At 39.6% G+C, this 23499-nt stretch overlaps 2 protein-coding genes across 2 annotated transcripts; one reads left to right on the forward strand and one right to left on the reverse strand.

The window, feature by feature from the left end:
- The first annotated feature begins 1197 nt into the window (after positions 1-1197).
- Positions 1198-11354, forward strand: bri3bp (bri3 binding protein). The gene is made up of 3 exons (XM_020656449.3): positions 1198-1930; positions 6790-6892; positions 6994-11354. The coding sequence occupies exons 1-3, from the start codon at positions 1754-1756 to the stop codon at positions 7413-7415; spliced, it is 702 nt and encodes a 233-aa protein (XP_020512105.1). The 5' UTR covers positions 1198-1753; the 3' UTR covers positions 7416-11354.
- Positions 11355-11870: 516 nt separating this feature from the next.
- Positions 11871-21380, reverse strand: wdr31 (WD repeat domain 31). Its single transcript, XM_020656450.3, has 10 exons — positions 21084-21380; positions 19008-19067; positions 18510-18642; positions 18135-18209; positions 17880-18024; positions 17061-17161; positions 16846-16913; positions 14466-14607; positions 13735-13897; positions 11871-13649 (listed from the first exon to the last, which is right to left on the reverse strand). Exons 2-10 carry the CDS (start codon positions 19052-19054, stop codon positions 13447-13449), a joined length of 1077 nt encoding a protein of 358 aa, XP_020512106.1. The 5' UTR covers positions 19055-19067; positions 21084-21380; the 3' UTR covers positions 11871-13446.
- Positions 21381-23499: the final 2119 nt, after the last annotated feature.

A 23499-nucleotide genomic window follows, 5' to 3' on the forward strand; every position in this document is an offset into this window, starting at 1 on the left:
TAGTCCACTTATACCATCTAGTGGGTGACTTAGAACATCCATATTTTCTAAACAGGGTAAAAGAAAACAGTAACACCACTGAGTACTCAAGTTCCTGCATGTGAAAAAAGTTGTTGCTTTCTCGTTTCTGTTGTCAAAACAATTGTTCCTGCATAATTTGGCCTTAATGCGCCACTGTTGTCACCATTCCTGTTATCATTATTCACAGTCTTGACCTACTTACTTGCACATGTTTTAGCCCCTGGAATAAAGATTTGGATAATGAGAACTCAGGGGAAAGCTATCCAAGAAACAAGTGCCTTCCTAAGCAGTGACCTGCATCTTTATTTGACTATCCGCCGTGTCTCATAAGCACAAGATTTGGTCTTTAAACCAACTTGACATACACTGTTTAGTCCACATAGACAAAATAAAGTTCATCCAATAACACATTACAATAACAATGATGATAATAATAATGATACAGGAGAAAATATTTACTCCCAATGCAATATTTTTTCTTATGCTTTCCACAAACCTGTCTGCATGATCAGAAGAGAAGAGGTTTACTGAAAAAAAATGCAAAAATATATATATTGTTTTTTCTAAGAGATCTTGGTTCAAAACAAGAATAGAAAGGTTTTTATTTTTTTACATTATTCCAAATAACACACAAATCATGATGAAACACGATGCTAAATCATTTTGGCATAAAACTCGTTCATTCCTGTGTCAAAAGTGACAAGAGTGGGGCAAAAACACTGACAACGTACAGTATATATTAGAAATAAGGAATATCAAAATGAAAAGTTATACCTTTGTTTGGTTGCTAGTTGTATGTTAGTTAAGGGCCTTGATCTAACAAACAAACAAGGGAATCATTTAGTTTTTTTACTGAATTAAGGTTTTAAAAGCGGCCCAGCAAGCAGTTAAAAGTACATTTACGGCAATTAATTCATACGTTTTGGTAAGTAATTGACGTCATTGTTTGGTTATAGATACAGATTTATGGAGTCGGAGCTCTCCAGGGATATGTGTTTGGCATAACACGAAATTGTTGCTTTATTTCCAGGAAAGTAGAAAATACATTCGTTACGATGAAGCAGCAGTGATGCTTCCAGTTCCAGTTACTTAGAAACGACACTGCAGCACTCTGAGACCAGTGACACCATTTCACCACCAGATGGCGGCAGCATCCTTCAGGCAGGTTTATCCTGCTTCAAATTCACAAGAAGACCGCTGATACCTTCACTGATCGTCGGAAATGTCAGCAATTGGCATGACCCAAATGGATTAAAGAACCATCCAATAAATAAATGCATACACATTTAGTATACTTATTAAATTGTGTTACTTTACGTGTTAATATGTTTCAAACTCTCAGTCAAACCGGCTATATCTTTTAAAATGAGTAGTTTAAAGCAAACAAGGTGATATAGCTTACCGATAGCCAGCTCACAATACCAAATACAGAAGCTTTAATTCTTTCTGACGTCTTTTGGATTGATCGGCCTTTCTCACACGACCCTTTCTCAAGTTTGTCTCAAAAGCACCACACGCAAGCCATTACAGAGCATCTCTTGCAGAGCGAGCAGAAACTAAATTGTACGACGCGTACCTGAATGCAACACGGTCATCACCTCCACCATCACACAGTGAGCGTAGCATCCACCAGCAAGGTGTCACTTAGGCAGCTAACTATCTGTTTTACTTTGCTGTTTAGCTTACCATTTTTATACACATCAGTGTGTTGGAAACTCGAGGCGTGGGCAACATGAAGGGAATCAGGTTTTTGGTGTTTTTCTTGGCGCTGTCCGCGTCCTTGCTGTGCACAACCGAAGCGGGGCGGAGCAGGACGAGCACCCAGAACAGCTTCCGACGAGCGGCCAACGGGATCTACCAGACCCTGAGTAATGTTTTCGGGGAGGACAACATCCGAGGGCTGTACAAAGTAAGTGCTGGAGGTCACGGTGTATAGAAACAGGTAAACGCGGGGTTGTGGTTTTTGCAAAGGGCGAACAGGGAACTAGCCCGCCTGGGCCCTGGCCAACAATTCCTCGGATGCCATTTTGAAAAATTAGCATTTATGTCATTTTTAATGTCAGATGATGTCATGTGGTGCAGCGTTTCCGCAAACAGTACAATTAAGTTTGTTGAAAATGTGTCGAAAATGGATCATTTTGCTGTGCAACGTGCAGTTTTCATTCATTGCACAAGTGCATCTAATGTCATCATGTCCGCTTCATGTGGTCCAGGCCGTAACAGCTGTTCCTTTAGGTTTACTACTTCTCCAAAATGTTTCAGAAAAAACACATTCAACTGCTCTTTCTTTTGACACGTTAGCGTGTGCTGTGCTCTCATTGGTCCAGCTGCACTTCCTGTATTTTAAAAATCTAATGTTAGTTCCTGTATGTAGCCGCCAAATCAAACCAGAGGTTATTTTAGGCTGCACACGTCATCACTAAGAGTCAGTGGAGGGGAAGAAATGTCCTCCTGTAGTAACACATGTCCTCCTGTAGTAACACATGTCCTCCTGTAGTAACACATGTCCTCCTGTAGTAACACATGTCCTTCTGTAGTAACACATGTCCTCCTGTAGTCCTCCTGCAGTAACACATGTCCTCCTGTAGTCCTCCTGTAGTAACACATGTCCTCCTGTAGTCCTCCTGTAGTAACACATGTCCTCCTGTAGTAACACATGTCCTCCTGTAGTCCTCCTGTAGTAACACATGTCCTCCTGTAGTAACACATGTCCTCCTGTAGTCCTCCTGTAGTAACACATGTCCTCCTGTAGTAACACATGTCCTCCTGTAGTAACACATGTCCTCCTGTAGTCCTCCTGCAGTAACACATGTCCTCCTGTAGTCCTCCTGTAGTAACACATGTCCTCCTGCAGTCCTCCTGCAGTAACACATGTCCTCCTGTAGTCCTCCTGTAGTAACACATGTCCTCCTGCAGTAACACATGTCCTCCTGTAGTAACACATGTCCTCCTGTAGTAACACATGTCCTCCTGTAGTCCTCCTGTAGTAACACAGGTCCTCCTGTAGTAACACATGTCCTCCTGTAGTCCTCCTGCAGTAACACATGTCCTCCTGTAGTCCTCCTGTAGTAACACATGTCCTCCTGCAGTCCTCCTGCAGTAACACATGTCCTCCTGTAGTCCTCCTGTAGTAACACATGTCCTCCTGTAGTAACACATGTCCTCCTGTAGTCCTCCTGTAGTAACACATGTCCTCCTGTAGTAACACATGTCCTCCTGTAGTAACACATGTCCTTCTGTAGTAACACATGTCCTCCTGTAGTCCTCCTGTAGTAACACATGTCCTCCTGTAGTCCTCCTGCAGTAACACATGTCCTCCTGTAGTAACACATGTCCTCCTGTAGTAACACATGTCCTCCTGTAGTCCTCCTGCAGTAACACATGTCCTCCTGTAGTCCTCCTGTAGTAACACATGTCCTCCTGCAGTCCTCCTGTAGTAACACATGTCCTCCTGTAGTCCTCCTGCAGTAACACATGTCCTCCTGTAGTAACACATGTCCTCCTGTAGTAACACATGTCCTCCTGTAGTCCTCCTGTAGTAACACATGTCCTCCTGTAGTCCTCCTGTAGTAACACATGTCCTCCTGTAGTAACACAGGTCCTCCTGTAGTAACACATGTCCTCCTGTAGTAACACATGTCCTCCTGTAGTCCTCCTGTAGTAACACATGTCCTCCTGTAGTAACACATGTCCTCCTGTAGTAACACATGTCCTTCTGTAGTAACACATGTCCTCCTGTAGTCCTCCTGTAGTAACACATGTCCTCCTGTAGTCCTCCTGCAGTAACACATGTCCTCCTGTAGTAACACATGTCCTCCTGTAGTCCTCCTGCAGTAACACATGTCCTCCTGTAGTCCTCCTGTAGTAACACATGTCCTCCTGCAGTCCTCCTGTAGTAACACATGTCCTCCTGTAGTCCTCCTGCAGTAACACATGTCCTCCTGTAGTAACACATGTCCTCCTGTAGTAACACATGTCCTCCTGTAGTCCTCCTGTAGTAACACATGTCCTCCTGTAGTCCTCCTGTAGTAACACATGTCCTCCTGTAGTAACACAGGTCCTCCTGTAGTAACACATGTCCTCCTGTAGTAACACATGTCCTCCTGCAGTAACACATGTCCTCCTGTAGTCCTCCTGTAGTAACACATGTCCTCCTGCAGTAACACATGTCCTCCTGCAGTAACACATGTCCTCCTGTAGTCCTCCTGTAGTAACACAGGTCCTCCTGTAGTAACACATGTCCTCCTGTAGTCCTCCTGCAGTAACACATGTCCTCCTGCAGTAACACATGTCCTCCTGTAGTAACACATGTCCTCCTGTAGTCCTCCTGCAGTAACACATGTCCTCCTGTAGTAACACAGGTCCTCCTGTAGTAACACATGTCCTCCTGTAGTCCTCCTGTAGTAACACATGTCCTCCTGCAGTAACACATGTCCTCCTGTAGTAACACATGTCCTCCTGTAGTCCTCCTGCAGTAACACATGTCCTCCTGTAGTAACACATGTCCTCCTGCAGTCCTCCTGCAGTAACACATGTCCTCCTGCAGTAACACATGTCCTCCTGCAGTAACACATGTCCTCCTGTAGTCCTCCTGTAGTAACACATGTCCTCCTGTAGTCCTCCTGCAGTAACACATGTCCTCCTGCAGTAACACATGTCCTCCTGCAGTAACACATGTCCTCCTGTAGTCCTCCTGCAGTAACACATGTCCTCCTGTAGTAACACATGTCCTCCTGCAGTAACACATGTCCTCCTGTAGTCCTCCTGTAGTAACACATGTCCTCCTGCAGTAACACATGTCCTCCTGCAGTAACACATGTCCTCCTGTAGTCCTCCTGTAGTAACACATGTCCTCCTGCAGTAACACATGTCCTCCTGTAGTCCTCCTGTAGTAACACATGTCCTCCTGCAGTAACACATGTCCTCCTGTAGTAACACATGTCCTCCTGTAGTCCTCCTGTAGTAACACATGTCCTCCTGCAGTAACACATGTCCTCCTGTAGTAACACATGTCCTCCTGTAGTCCTCCTGCAGTAACACATGTCCTCCTGCAGTAACACATGTCCTCCTGTAGTAACACATGTCCTCCTGTAGTCCTCCTGCAGTAACACATGTCCTCCTGTAGTCCTCCTGTAGTAACACATGTCCTCCTGCAGTCCTCCTGCAGTAACACATGTCCTCCTGTAGTAACACATGTCCTCCTGTAGTAACACATGTCTTGAGAATGGCTTTTTAATGTTGACTTCCTGGTCCTGAATGCACCTTGCATGGTGGCAAATGGGATTTATACACGTATGATACATGTTTGATTAATGCCTTTTAATAAATGCTGCCAGATCAGATCTGAGCCCCATAAATAGAATAGAAAGTGTATTTATAAAGCACGTGTCCTTACAGGTGAACTCAATGTGCTTTACTTTAACGATAAAGACTCAGGAATACAAGAAACTGTCACATGGATAAGAGAAAGAAATCAAACAAAAAACACATCCCATTCACATAAGAGACATCACATAGCAATCAAAAAGCAAGAGTATCAATTTAGAAAAACATACTGCACATACAACACACACACACACACAGTAATTATTTGCATGCTTGGGAGAATAGATGTTTATTTGATGTTTTGAGTTTAGCTTTAAAAGCTGATGGACCTCAGGTCAGCAGGATGTTTGTTCCAGAGAGAGAGACCACAGTAACTAAAGGCCCCCCTCTCCTGACTTGGATCGAATTGTTTGTACGACCTCCAAAGGAATCAGATATTTTGGAGCTGAACCACTGAGATGTAAATTATGACAGCTGTGCTGGAGATATGATGCGTTGAAGAAAGGTCTGTTAAGTTGAAAGCCAATAGCGTGTATTTTATTCCCACTGACTCGATACAGTTCCCTCAGTGTGATATTAAAGAGATGGGACAGATCAAATCTAAAATCGGTATCAGGGCAGATGTTAGCGTAGTTTACATATCAGGTGTTGGACTGATGGAGTGATCCACGTCACCATTCAAGAAAGATCATTTTGCACTTTATTTGTAAATAGCTGCACACAACTTACCGTAAATCGTTGCTGTTATGTGCAAACTTACATTTTTTGTTTAACAGTTTTTATTGTTTTTTTGTTTTGTTTTTTAATGTAAAATTTCGATTGGATAATTAACATTAATAACATAGATATGCAAACATGTGTTATTTTATATATATATATATATATATATATATATATATATATATATATAATAAATAAATAAAAAAGGTTAGATAAAATAAACAGAAGAAAGGAAGGAAAAAAAGGAAATTAGTTAAAAAATTAGAAATAATAGTGATGAAATTAAATAAATAGGAGAAGGGGGGGTCACCTCTGTTCCACCTCAACGTTGTTATTCATCGCAAACTTCCATTTTAATTATTTTTTAAATACTAATTAAATTTCAGTAAAATCCCAGTTAATGACTATGTTTTTATTTTTAATGGAACTACTTTTTAAATATATTTTACAATAGTGTGTACAATATGAAGTTTAAAATGATTTTGAATATTTATTTTGGTTTGTGGGAGGCATCCGCGCGACCTTACTCTCATGGTCTCTCGACCTCCCAGAGGGGCCCGACCCCCACTTTGGGAACCACTGGTCTAACATGCTGCTGATGATAAGCATTTCTTTTTAGTACAGGTTTTGTTTTCTCTATTAAGTAACATGTGTTTGTTAATCATACACAATAGGTTTATGGTAAAGAGTGACCCTTCTCTCTGTAATTTTCTTTTCTGACAGTTTTTTTCCAAAACAACGGAGAGGTTTGTGCATGGCGTGGATTCTTTTATGGACACCATCTGGAAGATCTGGTCTGATCTGCTGGATGTGATGGGCATTGACTGTAAGTTTAAAATGCTTTATGACATTTCTTGCGACGACAAAGAAGCACAAGTTGTTAGATTCAAATATTTTCTTTCCCCTCTCTCGTTCTTCCCTCTGTAGCCTCAAACCTCAGCCACTACTTCAGCCCCACGTCCCTCACCAACTCTCCGGCACGCGCCCTGCTCCTGGTCGCCGCCGTACTGTTGGCCTACTGGTTCCTCTCCATGTTCCTGGGGGGTTTCTTTTACCTGCTGCACGCCGTCTTCGGCCGCTTCTTCTGGCTGGCCCGCGTCCTTCTCTTCGCCCTGTCCTGCCTCTACATCCTGCAGAAGTTCGAGGGCGACCCCGAGCGCGCCGTGCTGCCACTGTGCTTCATCATGGCCCTGTACTTCATGACGGGGCCCGTGGGAGCGTACTGGCGTCGGGGAGGCAGCGCAGGTTCACTTGAAGAGAAAATCGACCACCTGGACACTCAGATCCGGCTGCTCAACATCAGGCTGAGCCGCGTCATCGACGGCCTGGAACGCAGCGGGGAGCAGTAGAGTGGCATCCAGGAAGAAAGGGGAGGGAGGGGTAATAATATAAAACCAGCTGCAGCTGATGTCAGAATGCTGTTTCCAACGCACATCTGCAGCAACACAACCACTGGGTATTTCCAACTCTACAGAACAGGATTTTTAACTGCTTTAGTTGATTTTAGTTACAGAATACCGAAAACAAAAATCCTCAAAAGGTGTGGACGGTTCTCTCGGAGCTTACACAAATCAACAAAACTATTCTTCTTTTGTTTTTTCTTCTCACGGCTTTGAAAGCTTTCTGTTACATCAACAAAGTTATCAGAGAGATGTCCGGGGTTTTCTTAATGCAGGCCTCAGCTTCTTTGAGAAACTCCAAAGTCAGGACTTGAATTTTTGGTGTTCTGATAAGAATTTGTCAAAGCGTGTTTTTAAAGCATATTCTGTTTCTTACCCTTGTGAATAACCTGGCGATTCTGATTGTTGCACTGGTTCGTCCATACGTTTTGTTTTGGTTTGTTTTTTCCTCCATTTTGAAACTATTAAGGATGAAAAAAGGGGGGTTGGGTTAAAGATGCAGAGGACACAAACATTGTATTTCTCATGTGTAAAAAAATCCACAAGATGTTAGATAGTTGCTCATTGTAAGATTTATTTATTCCTTGCTCCATCCAAAATGTTATGATCATGTAGATCTAGCTTGTTTCTAGTAATTCATCCTTCAATCGTGGCAAATAGTTTGACATCAGGACCTCTTTTTCATTGTGAGTGTGTATGTGTTTGAATTTCTAAAAAAAGCACTGTATGGAAAAAAAGTACCATCAGCCTAGAAGGAAATGTCGACATGCAGCGATATCTCAGGGACTCAACCAACACAGATCTGGAATTGGGAAAGAGATATGAAGACGTTAACTCAGATCATGTTTCGCTCTCTTTGAGTCACTTCACAGCTCTTCAGAAACGGTCTGAAATGTGTCTCATTCAGTGTCGATTAAGAGGTGCACATCATGTTGATATTGCAGATTGAATCCTGCATTTCTTCACCTTTGATACTTTTGATTACTGCTAGGCTTTACAGAGAAGCTAGAGGCTTGAATTGGCATTGGATATATTTCACATACTGATGTTTGCACACACAAGCAAATTATCCACCTCTCTTTAGTCTGATCACTGTCTGCGTCTCAATACTGGATTTACTGGATACAGTTGAAAATCAACTGAGAATCATGCTTGTCGAGCCTCATGAAAATGAGATCTTTATCTTATTTCAGCCTTTGGCCTTCAGAGACGGGTCGGTCTAATTTGTTAATAAAGCTGATCTTAAATGTGGCTGGAGCATGTTGACCTCTTCAGTTTAGATGGTGTGAAATGAAAACCAGGTATCGGCGTCGTTGGATTTTCACTTCATCAGAGTTTGACATCATGGCATTGTTACAAAACCTACTTAGTGTGCATCACTGTATCCACCACACTGCAGCTTTTTGGTTTGATGGGAGTTTTTGTTTCTGCCTCTTTTTTAATGTTTGTCATAATGCATCGTCTTAAAACACTGGGACCTTTCCTGCCATGCTCCTGTTTTTGTCTCTCTTCGTATTCTGTATCACACATTATTATTATTATACATGTTTTGATACAGACGAACCTTATGCTGTGCAGGTATTTGAAGAGGGGGAGCAAATGTTGCTTTCAGCGTCTGATGAGAAAATCAAGACGTGTTGAATGTTGAAGGCTCTTTTTAGTTTTCGACACTACTGAGGCCAAAGAAACAAAACCAGTATTTATACGATTAACACTCAAAGTGACAAGCTTCTCTGTGGGAGATACATTTTTTACCCCGTTTTTCACACTATTAAGGGTGAAATGTCCAGAAAATGACATTTGTATCTGTTATCTGATGTATCTGGATTCTCAGATATTCTCATGAGTCGTTTTTAATTGTGCTTTTCACAGTTATCTTTAAATGAAGGCTTGGTAACGACTAAATACAACAGAGACATTTCAATACTTGAGTACTGGTTCATCATAGTGTCACTTGTTTTAGAAGAAACACACCTGGTTTATTAGCCGCAGTTATCCGGGTGTTTCCTGCATGCTATGTTTAAATGTCTGTAACGTTATGTTGAATTGTATACATGTGTTTGACTGCAGAAACCAGCCAACATGTGATGTGTGAAGGATTATGTTCCAGTTGTGTTATAAATCATCTCTATTGCACTGATGACTACAGAACACATTTTTACACCTGTACGAGTGTTTGTTCACTTTACAAAGAGAGGATGTCAAAGTGTTCAGAACTTTGATACCACGGCATGTAAAACAATATCATCTCTGTTATTTTACTCATCGATATGATCAAAATGTACTGAAGGTTTAAGAAAAAATTACAGATATTCAGTGGAATGTTTTAAGATTTATGTTTGGGTTTTTTTTTAATGTCTTTATTCTAGAGATAGGACAGTGGACAGAGCGAGAAACCGGGGAGATTCAAACCCGGGACAGCCCGCTCTCGAGGACTAAGCCTCCGTACATGCGGCATGCGCACTAACCGCCTGACCACCAGCGCCCCATCCAGTCTCATTTTTAACCCGAGGAGAGAGAGCGATGTCTAAATTGCACAAATACATTGGCAACATTTTGGAAATCCAATGTTGTCGATGTATTTTTGCCAATTAGACAGAGTGAAGGAGTTTACTGGCAATTTAGAAAACAAGAAAATACCAAATGTTGAGTATCTAGGACTTCTGTTTTTGTTGCCATGGTATCAAAAGATGTCATATTTTTACTAGTATCAAAGTTTTAATTATGGTATCATCGTAACCCTATTGGAAGATGAAACGACTAGAGATGCACCGATTTGGAAAATCGGGGCAGATACCGATGTTTGAAATAACAATTTAGCCGATCACCGATGTTTGTTTCATTACATCTTTTAGGTTAAGACTCCCACAATGCAACATTTTCTCTCATGTTTGACAATGAAAAAGAGTCAGTTTGTTCAACAGTAAAAAAACCTCTTCTCTGAACCAGCAGTTAAGTGAACTAGATGTCAGTATTAAATTGATTTGGCACAACAAACAAACAAACAAACATCGGCTACTGCGGCGGCTTATGACACTTTTATTTACCGATGTCTGTCATCAGCTGATAGCGATGTTGATCCGATGCATCGGGGCGTCTCTAAACAGGACCAGACCCTCTGACTTTTGTCGATTGAGTGATTTCTGGCGCGTTTAAAAAACACAATAAAATGTGGGGTTTTTCAAACTTAATTTTCCGAGGTAAAGCGGACTAAAAAGACGATTTTGATCCTGGTGTCTTGTCGTGTTGGGTTACGATGTGTAACCAATGACTTGTGTATGTTTAATGACAGCACATGATTTATGAAGATGTAGACTGTGTAGTAAAAATCCTCTTTGTAATTCAAGGAACAAGAAATGAAACTTTTTCTCTTCAAACTGCACAAGTTCTCTCCTTCTTTTGTAAATATTAAAGATGTCTAACTCTGCAAAAAGGTCCGTTAGTGAGATAGACAGCAGCTTCATCTCGTAGAGGAGACTTTGTATACGACTGTCCATCACCACTTAGATGATGAAAGATGTAAATAGATGTTTCTGTTGGTTTCTTCTCTTGTCATTCCATAAATCTCATGTACTGTCTGCTACTTCTTCCTAATATTTCATGTAGCCTGCTTATTTTATAACATGCTGTGCCAATTATGTTTTATCTTCTTTGTCTTGAGTAAATGTTGATTCTTTTCAATCAGTTTACATTTTTTTTTACATCTTTTTTTAATCCAAATTGTTCTGTGACGTGGTAAACACCAAACTGTTCTGCCTGCTGTCGTCTGACTGAGGATGAGTTGTGTGTCTGAGGAGTTTATCATAACCTCTCAATTTATTTTTTTCTGTGGTCAAAGTGAAAATGAGGTCCAGATTTGAATAAATTAAACACCACAGTATGAAAATGTCTCGTACTTTTTCATGAAGATGCTTTGACTTGTCTGTGATTTATTTTTTAGGTATTCAGAACTATTAAAGTTTAAACAAGTGAGGACACGACTGACGTGTCACCGTATCGGTCAACAGATAAAGCACAGAAATGCTGCAGAACTAATTTAATCAATCAATCTTTAGTTCTGCTTTCAGACAAAATGATGTCCATATGGATGACTTTCTTTAGTATTGGAAGGAGAAACTGTTAAGACGTTTTAGTTTGTAGTTTTTAGAAAATATGACGACACTCAAACATGCACTTTGTTGGCACTAGGTGGCGATATTAATTATGTTGCGCTCTAATTCATAACTCCTTCATGTGAGTGGAGAGGGGTTGGAGATGTGCTGCTGGAGGTGAGCGGAGGCTTCAGATTTTTTTATTTTCTCGCTGAGCAAAAACAAGTCTGAACGTTGTTTCAAACAAAGTTGTGCGAGTAGATTTAACTAAGTGACCACTTTGAAAAAAAACAAATAACTAATTAGAAGCATGTTTTGATGTTACACTTTTTTATTCCATTTTTTGTAACAATGTAACAATGTTTCATTTAAAAAGGGAAATACTCAATCTTTTGCATAGTGTTTTTTCAAATTGAAATATATTGGACTTGCGGGCGCTAGGCTTCAGCTAACGTCAGCGTCAGTTTAAAAACAAAACAAGCTGTATCTTTAAAAAAAACATAACCACTGAATTCTAAGTGTGTAAACTCATTCGTTTGATGTTGGTCTCTGGTGCTTTGGGTCTAACACGTGACATGTTAAAGCTACAGTACCTGCAAATAAACTGTGTACATTACTTTTCTAGTGCTGCGTTCCATTGTACTCAGAACATGGGAAAAAACAACCTCCGACTTGTAACGGCCGTTCAAGTCCAAACTCCAAAATCGGAAACTTGAACAAGATGTAGACTGAGCCATTAATATGACTGAGCACACTGTAACAGGTAAACAGGATGACCTGTTGGTCCATTTATTGCTCAGATCAGAAGTCGGAAAAAACCAACATGGAATTATCGACTTCCGACTTGCAATCGAACGCAGCATACTCTTCCTCACTCGTCTTCTGTTTAAGTGATGAAAACAACTTTTAAACAACAGTCCAGTCTGACTGCACCTATTCAATTTTATCCAGGACATCTAAGAACATACTCATAATACTCATACTCATGTCAGTATGATAAGTAACACCTGACCATATGGCTCCTTACTTTATTTTTTCAGCTCTAAGAGTGTTTCCAAACACAAAGAAAACAATCCAAGGGAACTCTGTCTTGATCCAGAATCAGGAACATGATCGTCGTTGTTTAAAGTCTCATCAGTTTGTAGTTCATGTGACCGACGCCCCTTTGCACGCAAACTCCTGAAAATATCTAACAACGTTTTCAGGGTGAGCTTCAAGACTTCATCCAAATATGGTCTTGCCAGATCCAAAGTGAAAATTCAGCAAGACTTCAGGGTGAGTTGATGTGCGAAAGCAGCAAGTTACATTCAGGTAAAAATCACAGCGAGTGAGAGGTCGCAGCAACACCAGCGCATTTCGTTGCACCTAGCATCGATACAAAGGCAAAAACTGACAAGAATCTTTTGCTTCATCCATCCGCCATCTTGGAAACATTGTAAAAAAAAAAATGACATGGCGATGTTTCTGCAGCGTCCTTTTTATGTCGTGTCATGCCTCCGACCTTTCCGACAGAGAAAGTCTCTCACATGTGAGGGTCATGTGTAGATGAGTAACTCTGAAAGATGAGTTGCTGAAATTTGCAATAATTGATTTTGGAGTGCATGTGTGAAAAGGGCTCCACAGCACGAGGAGAGCAGCTATGATGGGCATCAACGTGGTTCAGTGACGACAACAAACCTGCTCTGTCCAGGCACACCATTATCCTCCTGATCTCTGCAGTCATTCTTCACTGTATGGCGGTCTAGTAGCATACATGATTATTGAACAATTGTAGCAAAAATAAAAAGTAATAGACATCTTATCTGTGGAGTATCAAGCCCTGCTGCTTGTTGAGTCCCTGGATGTTCAAATTGAAGGGGAACAAGTTGCTCCAGGCTCTTCTCTGGGGGTCAGAAACGAGCCAAAACTTTTATGTCCAGGCCACCAGCTCCGCCCGAACCTGCTCCAGAACCCTGAGCCTGGTTTGATCCCGGGCCTACCTGGATGTGGTGGAGGCCGGCGCTGAAGCTGGCACAGAGCAGACCGGTGGAGTCAGTGGGAGCGAGAGCAACCAGAGGTCCAGCACCATCCAGAGCTAACGTCCCTAAACAGACTGAACGGAGGACAGAGGAAACACAGTTTGTATACAAACCCTGGTGTGTGTTTCAGTAAATAAACATTTCATGAGTAGTTGTTACCTGCCGAGTTCTGATCCCAGATTTTGATGGATCCGTCATGGGAGGATGTTGCGACCTGAGCTGTGCCACCAGGGGGCGTAGGCAGGAACACACAGCAGGCGGTGGTCTGGATGTGACCTCTGTACTCCACAACTTTACAGCCGGGCTGACGCAGGTCCCACAGCTAAAAAAAACAAACACAAATACGACTCAGCTAAGAACAAATGATCACTTACAGCAAACAATGCTACAAAGCTGGGGGGGGGGGGGGATTCTGAAATCATAATCTCATCAATATCACAAATGAAAAGACCTCAAATATGAAACTTCATGAAACAGATATGCAACTGAACGGCTAAGGTCGGGGCTGGAACGTGACTGAGATTTGGCAAAAAAAAAATGTAGCTTTGTATTGACGATCAAGTCATGATTGTGCAACCTCTTCAGCAGTAAATTAAAAAAGAATAATTAAAAAAGAATATTTAAAATATAATAAAAATATCGATACTTTGCCGCCATGACACAATATAATATCTCGATACTATGCTGTATCCATTTTTCCCCCCAAAATCTACAAAATGTAGTTTATCAGTTCAATGATAACTTGAATGACAATGGGGATTAAAATATGCATACAGATATCAGACTTTAAAGAAAGGTAGATGTCTTAAAATAGAACCGACGCCATGCAGACAGCCTAATCCACTAACCATCTGTACAGCAAGCACACAAACGCCTCCGGGGTTACTCACCGTGGCTTCACAGCCTTGGCCTCCGAAGCCGTTGCTGCTGGACACCAGGTAGTTTCCATTTGGAGAAACGTCACAGTGGGTCTGGATGTATTGCTTGGCTGGAAAAGTGTTGGTCACCTGCCACGCCCGACTGTCCCAAACCCTGCGCACGCACGCACACACACAGTGTCACAGAAATACACTCAAGAACATTGAAACACTTTCATCCTCACTGTCCACACACGGCTGTATTTAAGTCAGCTGGATTAAAACTGCTCTAAGATAAGGAGGATTAATGATGATAAATTGATAACACAAAGTCGGACTAACAGAATCTGATATCTTCAACCACGTCAGCCTGCAAGTTCATTATCTAAAATAACAATACAATTATTTACATTTGCCGATTTATGATGTTTCAGTTAAAGAGAAATGTTCTTTGTAATGCTCCCAGCATAAAGAAAAGAAAGAAAACGCCCTGATATCATAGGAGAGGTACAATCTCAATAATAAATACAACCTCCAGTATAAGTGTTGGAGCTATTTAATTGTTGTTAGAATGAGTTTTGGTATTTAGTTTATTAATATTTGGGTGTTGTTGTTTATTTAATTATTCTACACATTTCTTTATTTAGAATAGATTTTGGGTAATATTTTATTTTGCTAGTTATTTGTTTAGTAAATTTAGATTTGCATTAGTATTTTTTTAGGTATTTTGGTAACACTGTGGGCACCAGAGGTTATTTAAGTAAGAGGCAGGTAGAGGACCAGCATGCACCTGGGTGGGCCTATGGCGCAAGAGAGGCAGCAGGAGCCAAGATTTTCTTTGTTCTTTTGTTTGCTTTCTTTAAATAAACCACCAAAAAACCTGCAGATCTCTTGCATGGACATTGGACTTATTTTGCCTGCGTACATCACATCCCCCATGGTGCATCAGTGGTCATTTGATTATGTTTGATATTAGTTTATTTGGATTTTTTTTGTTGTTTTTGGAAAGATAGCCACTACAATAATAATTGGTTAAAAAAAAAGGTTAAAAAATAAAAGGTTTGGAGATGATGGTGGTTCAGCAAGAAGGACAGTGCTACAGAGCAGAAACTAGGTGATACAAGTTTCCAGTCCAACATGTTTCAACTCACCGAAGACTGATAGACGGATCAGTAACTGAATTAATCCATCATTCTCTGAGGATATAGATATTTGGACGATTGTAACCGGTATCTTTCTACACTTGTAGCTCATTCAGACGTCACTGTCTCTGATACTTTGTAAACCTGGTATCAACATCGATCTTGAGGGATCGGATCACAAGTGGACAGCCTTAAATTCAAGTACAAACACATCACAATAGATCCTGAGGATGGACTGAGATCCTATCACTCGATGTGTGTGTTCATACACTCGCTCTTACTATATAGAAGGTGCGATATGTCCCAGGGTTCCCACTCTTTTCCAGAGATCATTTCCAGCGATGATCGAGCCGACATGACAGTCCGTGATCGTGACACACCAATATTAAGTGTAGTCTTTAACAAGGTGAATCACACCCACTGTGAGCTACCGCTTCAACGGTTAAACATTTAATATCATGTTATGATCCATTATTTACCCTTAACAACACAGTATTATATTTGAAGAGACAATGCTAGCAAATTAAAAGGTTAACCAGGACAACACGTGATTTTCCATGACATTTTACTTTTTCTCTGATTTTCCAGGTGTTTTCCAGTACTCTCCACATGTTGTGAATGACACAAGGAGAGCTGAACATCAAGCGATTGGTTTATAAGAGTTTATGGATCTGTGTTGATGACACAGAACCTTTTAATTTTTTCTTCATTTTTTCCCTCTGTAGACAAAGATCCCAGTCTGCCGTGCTGTCATTTCAATTCAAAGATGAACTGCAGAACCGAAACACCAGGAACACCAGGCTTCAAAGAATTAAACAAGGTTTTTACATCACGTCATGGCTTCAGTCTGTAATCATGCACTCCGCTGTGCAGCTTGTGCAATGTTTGTGTGACAGAGTGCAGCCTCTACCTTTGCAACTATTTGTTGTCTTCTTGTTTTTTGTATCATCATTTAATGTTCTTTTGTTTTAAAATCAGGCTCTGTGTTGATGCAAAGTGTGCTCGTATTCAAGGCTGTCCACTTAGATCAGATCACCCAGGAGAGATGCTGATATCAGTTGTGAATGACCTCTCTATTGAACTTTGATATTAATTGTAGTGATGACCCTGCATCCTTAAAAAAAATAATAATAATTCCACATCTGCTTTTCATTGTACGAAAACAGCTGTGTCGCATCATGCAACAACAACTTGTTTGTTTTTAATGTTTCTAAGTAGAAGCGTCAACATATGTCACATGTACCAAGCACAAACAACCTGAATGTTTTTACCTTATGGTCTTATCTTCAGAGGTTTGGACAACAGAGGAGCTACCTGGCACCCAACAAACATGAGTTACCTGGTCAGAGGAAACAGGAAAGTGGAACATTTTAAGCCCAAGTTAGACCAGTCAGAGGAAATGTTGTTCTGACATACTCAGCTCCATACCCAAGTCATTCAACAAGGTTCTGGTGCGCTAAGAGAAAAAACATGCGGTCATTCTCACCAGGTTTCGAGAAATGTTGTGTCTCTGTTCACATTTCGCAGACTCTATATCCCACAGGCACATCCAGTTGTCACGAGAGCCCGTACACAGCTTCCTCCCTTCTGGGAACCAAACATAAAATCCAATCCACATGTCAAGTGCAGAACTTAAAAAAAAGTGTGCATAAAGTTTCTGGATCACTTTGAACAGAGAAGCTCTTAAAAGTCCATTAAAATAAGAACAAACTAACTAATTAACTAAACACCCCCAGTGTTTTTAAAGACAGCTATACCAGCGTCTCCACAGCGACGACTGGCATCACACACAACAACAGATCAGGATAAATAATATAGACACTTATTGGTGCGCCCCATGTACAGAGGCTAGTTCTCCAAGCGGGAGGCCCGGGTTTGAATCCGACCTCTGGCTCCTTTTTCCGCAAGTCATTCCTCTCTCTCCCCTGCTTCTGACTCTATCAACTATTCCATCTCTAAATAAAGGCATAGAAAGCCCCAAATAAACCTTTAATATAGATCAAGATTGTTTTATCCTGCAAAGACTCGCAGACGATATACACAGAGATATTAGAGTGCAGATGATTTAGAGTTTTTGAAATATTTTACAATTCACTTAGCAGACAATTTTTATCCAAAGCAATGAAATGTTTTGAGAGCAGCGATTCTTTGACATTAATAAGATGCTATCTGCACATAGATATAAAATAAGAAAATAAAATAACATACATATTTTAACTTTTCTCTCATCTACTCTGCATACAAAAAATAATTGTGTGTGTGTGTGTGTGTGTGTGTGTGTGTGTGAGTGTGTGAGTGTGTGTACCTGGGCTGACAGCTATTCCATTGACCACTAACTCATGGCCACAAAATTCTTGAATAGGATCGTCCCCCTGGTTTAGGTCCCACATCAGTACGGTTTTGTCCCGTGAGGCACTGAAGATCCACGTACTACCTGGATAACACAACACCTGGAGAACACATGGAGGCAGAGTAAGAAGGAGAAAAACACCACATGATGTTTGTACTTCAAACATGGTCACGCCTTTATCAATTTGTGCACAGAGAATATTGATGTTACCTTGGTAACCTCTCGGTTGTGACCTTGGAAGGACTGACACAGCCGGCCTTGTTTCCAGTCGTACAAAACCACAGCCTACAGGAATACACACACACACACACACACACACACACACACACACACACACGTAAATAAAATACTTGACAATCTTTATTCAGTTGTTGAGCTTTTTATCCTGTTTAATATGATCCATCAACGTTCCTTTATTTCCCAAATAAAAATAAGACTCTCTCTTCTACTCGCCATCTATATAAATTATCTAGAATCTATTACACATTTTCAATTCATTACATGATGTTCTATAAACAGAGAAAGAAACATCACATTTGTGTTAAATTGAAGCAACCTCCAAGCAGTGAATAAAAATGATGGTACCTGGTCACTCCCACCGGAAACACAAAGATCCGGGCTGAGATTGGTGACAGTGTTGACAGAGCCTTGATGGGCAGGTTCATAATTCACCACCTGACTGTCAAACATACTATCTGACTTCTCCCCCTGAGATGCCCTGAACACACAAAAAAAACAGAGTATAAGAAAAGCTTAAATTGGAACATATTCAGTCATTTTTTTAATTTGAAATATTTGAATATCTGAGTTTAGTTTTGTGAATAAATGCTGGAAAGGGTAACTCATTGCAGTCTTTTGTAATTACACTTCCCAGATAAATATATTAACTGTACTACTTATAACACATAAAATATATGTCATCTTCTAGTCCCAAAATAATGGGTTTAAACTCATCAAAGCGCAAAATATGTTTTTCTTTATTTTCCAGGATTACCAGGATTAATTTAGTGTGAACCAAATTCTACCTTAGTTAGTCAGAAGTGCAGATAAAGACAAGCTGTTGAATTGATGCGCACATCTCACCTGTAGAGCTCAGACCTCTTTCGAAACTTGCTCTGTAGTTTGCCCATTTCTGCCGGGAACCTGCAGCCACATTCACACACAGCGAGAAATACAATCAAAACCAGGACAAAAAAAAAAAAACATTTGGGGGGAAATGTACCTTATCATTATTTATCACAAATACTTTTAGTTGGTAGCAGAAAAGCAAAAGGCAGAAAATAAATCTGTAACGGTCTCTGACTGGAAAGAGAGAGGACAGGGAACGTACAGTATGAAACAAACGACATCTTCTCTGTGACACGCCTTCAAACAAAGTTAAAGAAATTGGAAGAACTTGAAATCTTATTGTACCCTGAAGCGATGTCTTTGTCATCCATGTAATTCATTTTGGAAAACTTTTCCAAGAAACTCATAGACTAAAAGGACCTCAGGAGTTTTAAGATGGGTCTCTGAGGAACCACAGACTATTCTACTTCAGTGTAACCCATTTACTGTTCACTTCTTTTCCTTTTTTCTCCTGCCTTTTCTTGTCTGGACTGTTTGTGACGTGTTTGGTTTAACTCAAGAAATAAAGCTTAAAGCCTTCCATTAGAGAGGATAACTTACATGCTGAAGACAAAACAGCAGATATTTGAGAATATCTGGATGACGTTTTTTAGTTATAATAAGGACTTAGACTTGACAAATGATCAAGTAAATGACTGATGTGTGTGGACAATGCAGTCCGAGCATGAAGAACAATTTTTTTTTCTTTAAATAAATTCTACACTCAGTACTTATCCCAATAAAATATTCAGTTTTGTATAGATTATCTCTTTTTTAAAACTGGAGAAGTATTTCTGTATTTCTACTATTTAAGGTGGTGGTATTTGACAAACATCCAGATTAAGTCTCTTGCTATGAAATATCTGGAATATCTGGCATAAGTGTGCAGGGTGTTTTTAAAACTTTATTGGGCACTAGTACAAGGTACAAGCATGGAGAATGCCAAGGGAAGGACAACCCGCACATACATTATAAAACAACACAAATAAATAAACATAATAAAAATGAATAAATAAATAACTTGATTACTGTATTGTAATGAAAACACACAGAGCTATTACAAAGAAAACAGCTGGTAATTTAAACAAATAGATTTAATAAAATACAGTCTTTCATAGTTTTGAAAGCTGTGTTATTGCAGGAGTGTTTGAAAAAGTTTAGATAGTAAACACTCTCCATTCAATCTTTAAAAAAAAATGTAAATTAAGGACTTTTGATCACAAACTTGCATTTAGGAATATGAAATCTTTTTCTGAATGTCCCTGTTGTAGTTTTTGTTTGTTTGTTTGTTTGTTTTTTTAAACAAACGTGCTTGTACATTAAAGCAAAATCTTCCATTAGTGTAAAACTGATAAACATTGAAATCTCTTGCCACAGTCTTTTAGCCAGAATAAATGAGAGACAATTTCTGGGTGAGTAGAAAAAAATGTAAAAAAGTTGTCCATGTTTAGGTAACAGGAATATTGTAGAAAGAAGTTAAAAATCTAATCAATTTATTTTTTTATTTATTTATTTATTCATTTTTTCTCATGTTTTATCAGTTTATGTTTGTTTTATAAAGAGAAAGCTTTATCTGCTGAAAGGTATTATGTTATATACATGGTTAAGAGTTTATCTTCTAATGTCCACTCCCTGGCAGTAACGGTGTTTTGCACTATTTGGTAAACATCCCAATTAAGCCTCTTGCTATTAAATATCTTACATAAGAGTCAGAGACAACAGAGATTAAACCGTCCTCACGCAAACACTACTTTCTCTCTGTTACACACACACACACACACACACACACAACTAAGCTCCCCCCTCGTTATCCAAGCGTACTCCTCAAACAAACCGACAGGAAGGAGAGGGTTCAAATCCTATTAGAGCCGCATCTTTACTGTCACAACTAATTAGTCGCTCGAAAACACCTGTTATGAACCGAGTTGGCGGATCATTACACGACGGCGAAAACAAAGAATTTAAGCGTAATTACGGCCCCGAACAATTCCAGAAAGGATGCAGGTTGCAAGTTTCCAGTTCTGGGGGATAAAGTGGGACGAGATTTCTTACCTGTCACAGGCAGGTGTGGTGTGGCTGTGTGACGCTGAGGCGGCGATGCTAGCTCAGTAGCATGCTAACTAATCTTTATCCGACATGCCAAGATAAATGAGAAAACACGACCGGGAAAATGTAGCAGAGTCGTATTCGAAACAACCGAAAAGTATTTCCAACAAACTGCCATGGTGGTTAGTTGTCCAAACACCGGGGGAAAGTGCACACAAGTGTCTTTTTTTTGTAAGTCAACGGACCCATCCCTCTCTCCGTAGCGACCATGAAACGACGCTTTCTCGTTTCTAGGCGAGGGGGAGGTCACGTGACGTGGGGCCGGAAGTAACCGAGAGCTTTTTTTTCTCCTTCGAAATAAAAGTCTGATGTACTCTTGGATTTATTGTTGCTTTTCTGGCTACCACGACAAAATACATTTTAAAAAAATAAAAATACAATTTAAATACAACTTAAAGCTTAAACTTAACTTAAAAATACAAAATATAAAAGAGTAGATATAAGTGGACAGTGATCGGACTAACAGATGTAAACAGATGTAACCATAACTATGTGCAGTAGTGACCAGATGTAAACAGAACTATGTGCAGTAAACGAGAAATAAATATATATATACAGAGCTATGTGCAAGTAGGCAAATACTAAATGATAAGTTATAAGGTGCATGGTGAATAATGGAACAACAGAATTAATATAAACAATATAACTGTAAAGGTAAAAATTAGATAAATAAAGTGACCGTAGTGCAACGATGGATAAGAAACAAGAGGAATAAAGTAACCAGAACTGTATAAATACTGAAATTAAAAAGTGGCTTTAGGTGTCTATCTTTACATATCAGGATAACACCCTGAGATGTACAATTTTGTTCTCAATAGACTCCCAACAGAAAACACATTTAGGCTACAACAGGACATCAAAATTGACAACAAATTAACAATAAAAATGAAATCAATCAATCAATCCATCAATCGTTATTTGTATGGCCCCATTTCATAACAAATGTTATCTCAAGACCAAACTTATGTTGAACATCCATCTGCCGAACTGTGTGAGGTTTGAAGAGAGAGACAGAAAGAAAAAGATAGAGACAAGCAGAGCAACAAAAACAACTAACAAAACTGATTTATGGCTGACATGGTATAATGGCAAAGGTATGCATGCTAGCAGTGCATGTATGATAATCAATTGATCATCTACTATTAACATTAACAGCAATGATATGATATGAAAAACGGGAAGTGATCATTTTTAGTAAAGGGTACATAATCCATTCTAGATGAAGGATAAATTAAAATTGGTGTAAGTGCATCATAAACTGAAAATGAAAGGAAAACCTGCACATCTGCATTGTACTATATGTTTTGTTAAGATGAACAATGTCTGATTTAGATTCATTTTGTCCAGCTGACTTAGGTCAGGAGGACATAATCAGTATGATAGTTGAGTAAGAGTTCTGAGTCAAGAGAAACACCAAGATAGATGTGTTTTTCAACCTTATGTAGAAGAGTACCATCTTTACATGTACTTGTGTACAATGGGATTAGGTTTGGATTCAAGTTTTTATTGTACCAAATATCAATCCATAGGAATTTGTTTTGTTGAGAAGAAGTTTATTTGATGAAAAAAAAAAATTGTAAAATAAAGACTCTTGGAGAGAAGTAACATTGGTGAAAAGGTTATTTATAACAGTTTCATCAGCATCAAGAAGATATTGACAGGTATAGAAGATAGGTGGTTCATTATAATCATAAAAACAAAGTGGACCCAATGTTGAGCCCTGTGGCACACCATATTGAATCAGCAATCACATTAACATACATTTTACCTTGTATTAAATATATACAAATTTTGTATTAATGTGTCAAAAAAACTTTTGATTTACATTTTAAAATACAATCCTTTATATATTTAATAAATTGAGTGAACACGTTTTGTTTTTGATGTGGTAGGAAACAAGTAGAGCTTTCCTCTAAAACCAAGGACCAGTCCTAAGGCCCTTGACATCATGAGTTAATATTGCGCCTTAATAAAATATGTTCTTGTAGTCCTTCCCAAAAAATGACTTATTCGTTTACAGTGCAAAGAATGGATGCAGGATTATGACTATACACATTGGATTCTACTTGGTGAAAGATACACTTTTATTGCACCTATTAACTTTCATCGCACATCTAGCTGGTGTTTTTGTGAAGCTGAATCTTGACTTTAAAGAAGGTTATGCTTAACAACACATGATAGGTTAAAAATGTTACCAACCTGTGGCAGTGTGTCCCTCTAGAGAGCTAATTTGTCGACCTTCATTACAGCCACAGGTTGAATGGCTCCCGGAGCTGGAAATCTGGGACACATTAGACACGTCCCCGGACAGCTAAGATTAATTCTACAAGAATAATTGTACGTTTTTATGTGGTGAGCCTAC

Source organism: Labrus bergylta, chromosome 2, assembly GCF_963930695.1.
Source record: "Labrus bergylta chromosome 2, fLabBer1.1, whole genome shotgun sequence".
In the NCBI taxonomy this organism is placed as follows: Eukaryota; Metazoa; Chordata; class Actinopteri; order Labriformes; family Labridae; genus Labrus; species Labrus bergylta.

Bases quoted from the DNA above. Each gene is read 5' to 3' on its own strand.
- bri3bp (XM_020656449.3), top strand. From the start codon at position 1,754: ATGAAGGGAATCAGGTTTTTGGTGTTTTTCTTGGCGCTGTCCGCGTCC. The intron at 1,931-6,789 runs GTAAGTGCTGGA...CTTTTCTGACAG, and splicing joins ACATCCGAGGGCTGTACAAA to TTTTTTTCCAAAACAACGGA. The intron at 6,893-6,993 runs GTAAGTTTAAAA...TTCCCTCTGTAG, and splicing joins GGATGTGATGGGCATTGACT to CCTCAAACCTCAGCCACTAC.
- wdr31 (XM_020656450.3), bottom strand. From the start codon at position 19,054: ATGGGCAAACTACAGAGCAAGTTTCGAAAGAGGTCTGAGCTCTACAG. The intron at 18,643-19,007 runs GTGAGATGTGCG...TTGTGTGTTCAG, and splicing joins AAGAGGTCTGAGCTCTACAG to GGCATCTCAGGGGGAGAAGT. The intron at 18,210-18,509 runs GTACCATCATTT...GTATTCCTGTAG, and splicing joins TTTCCGGTGGGAGTGACCAG to GCTGTGGTTTTGTACGACTG.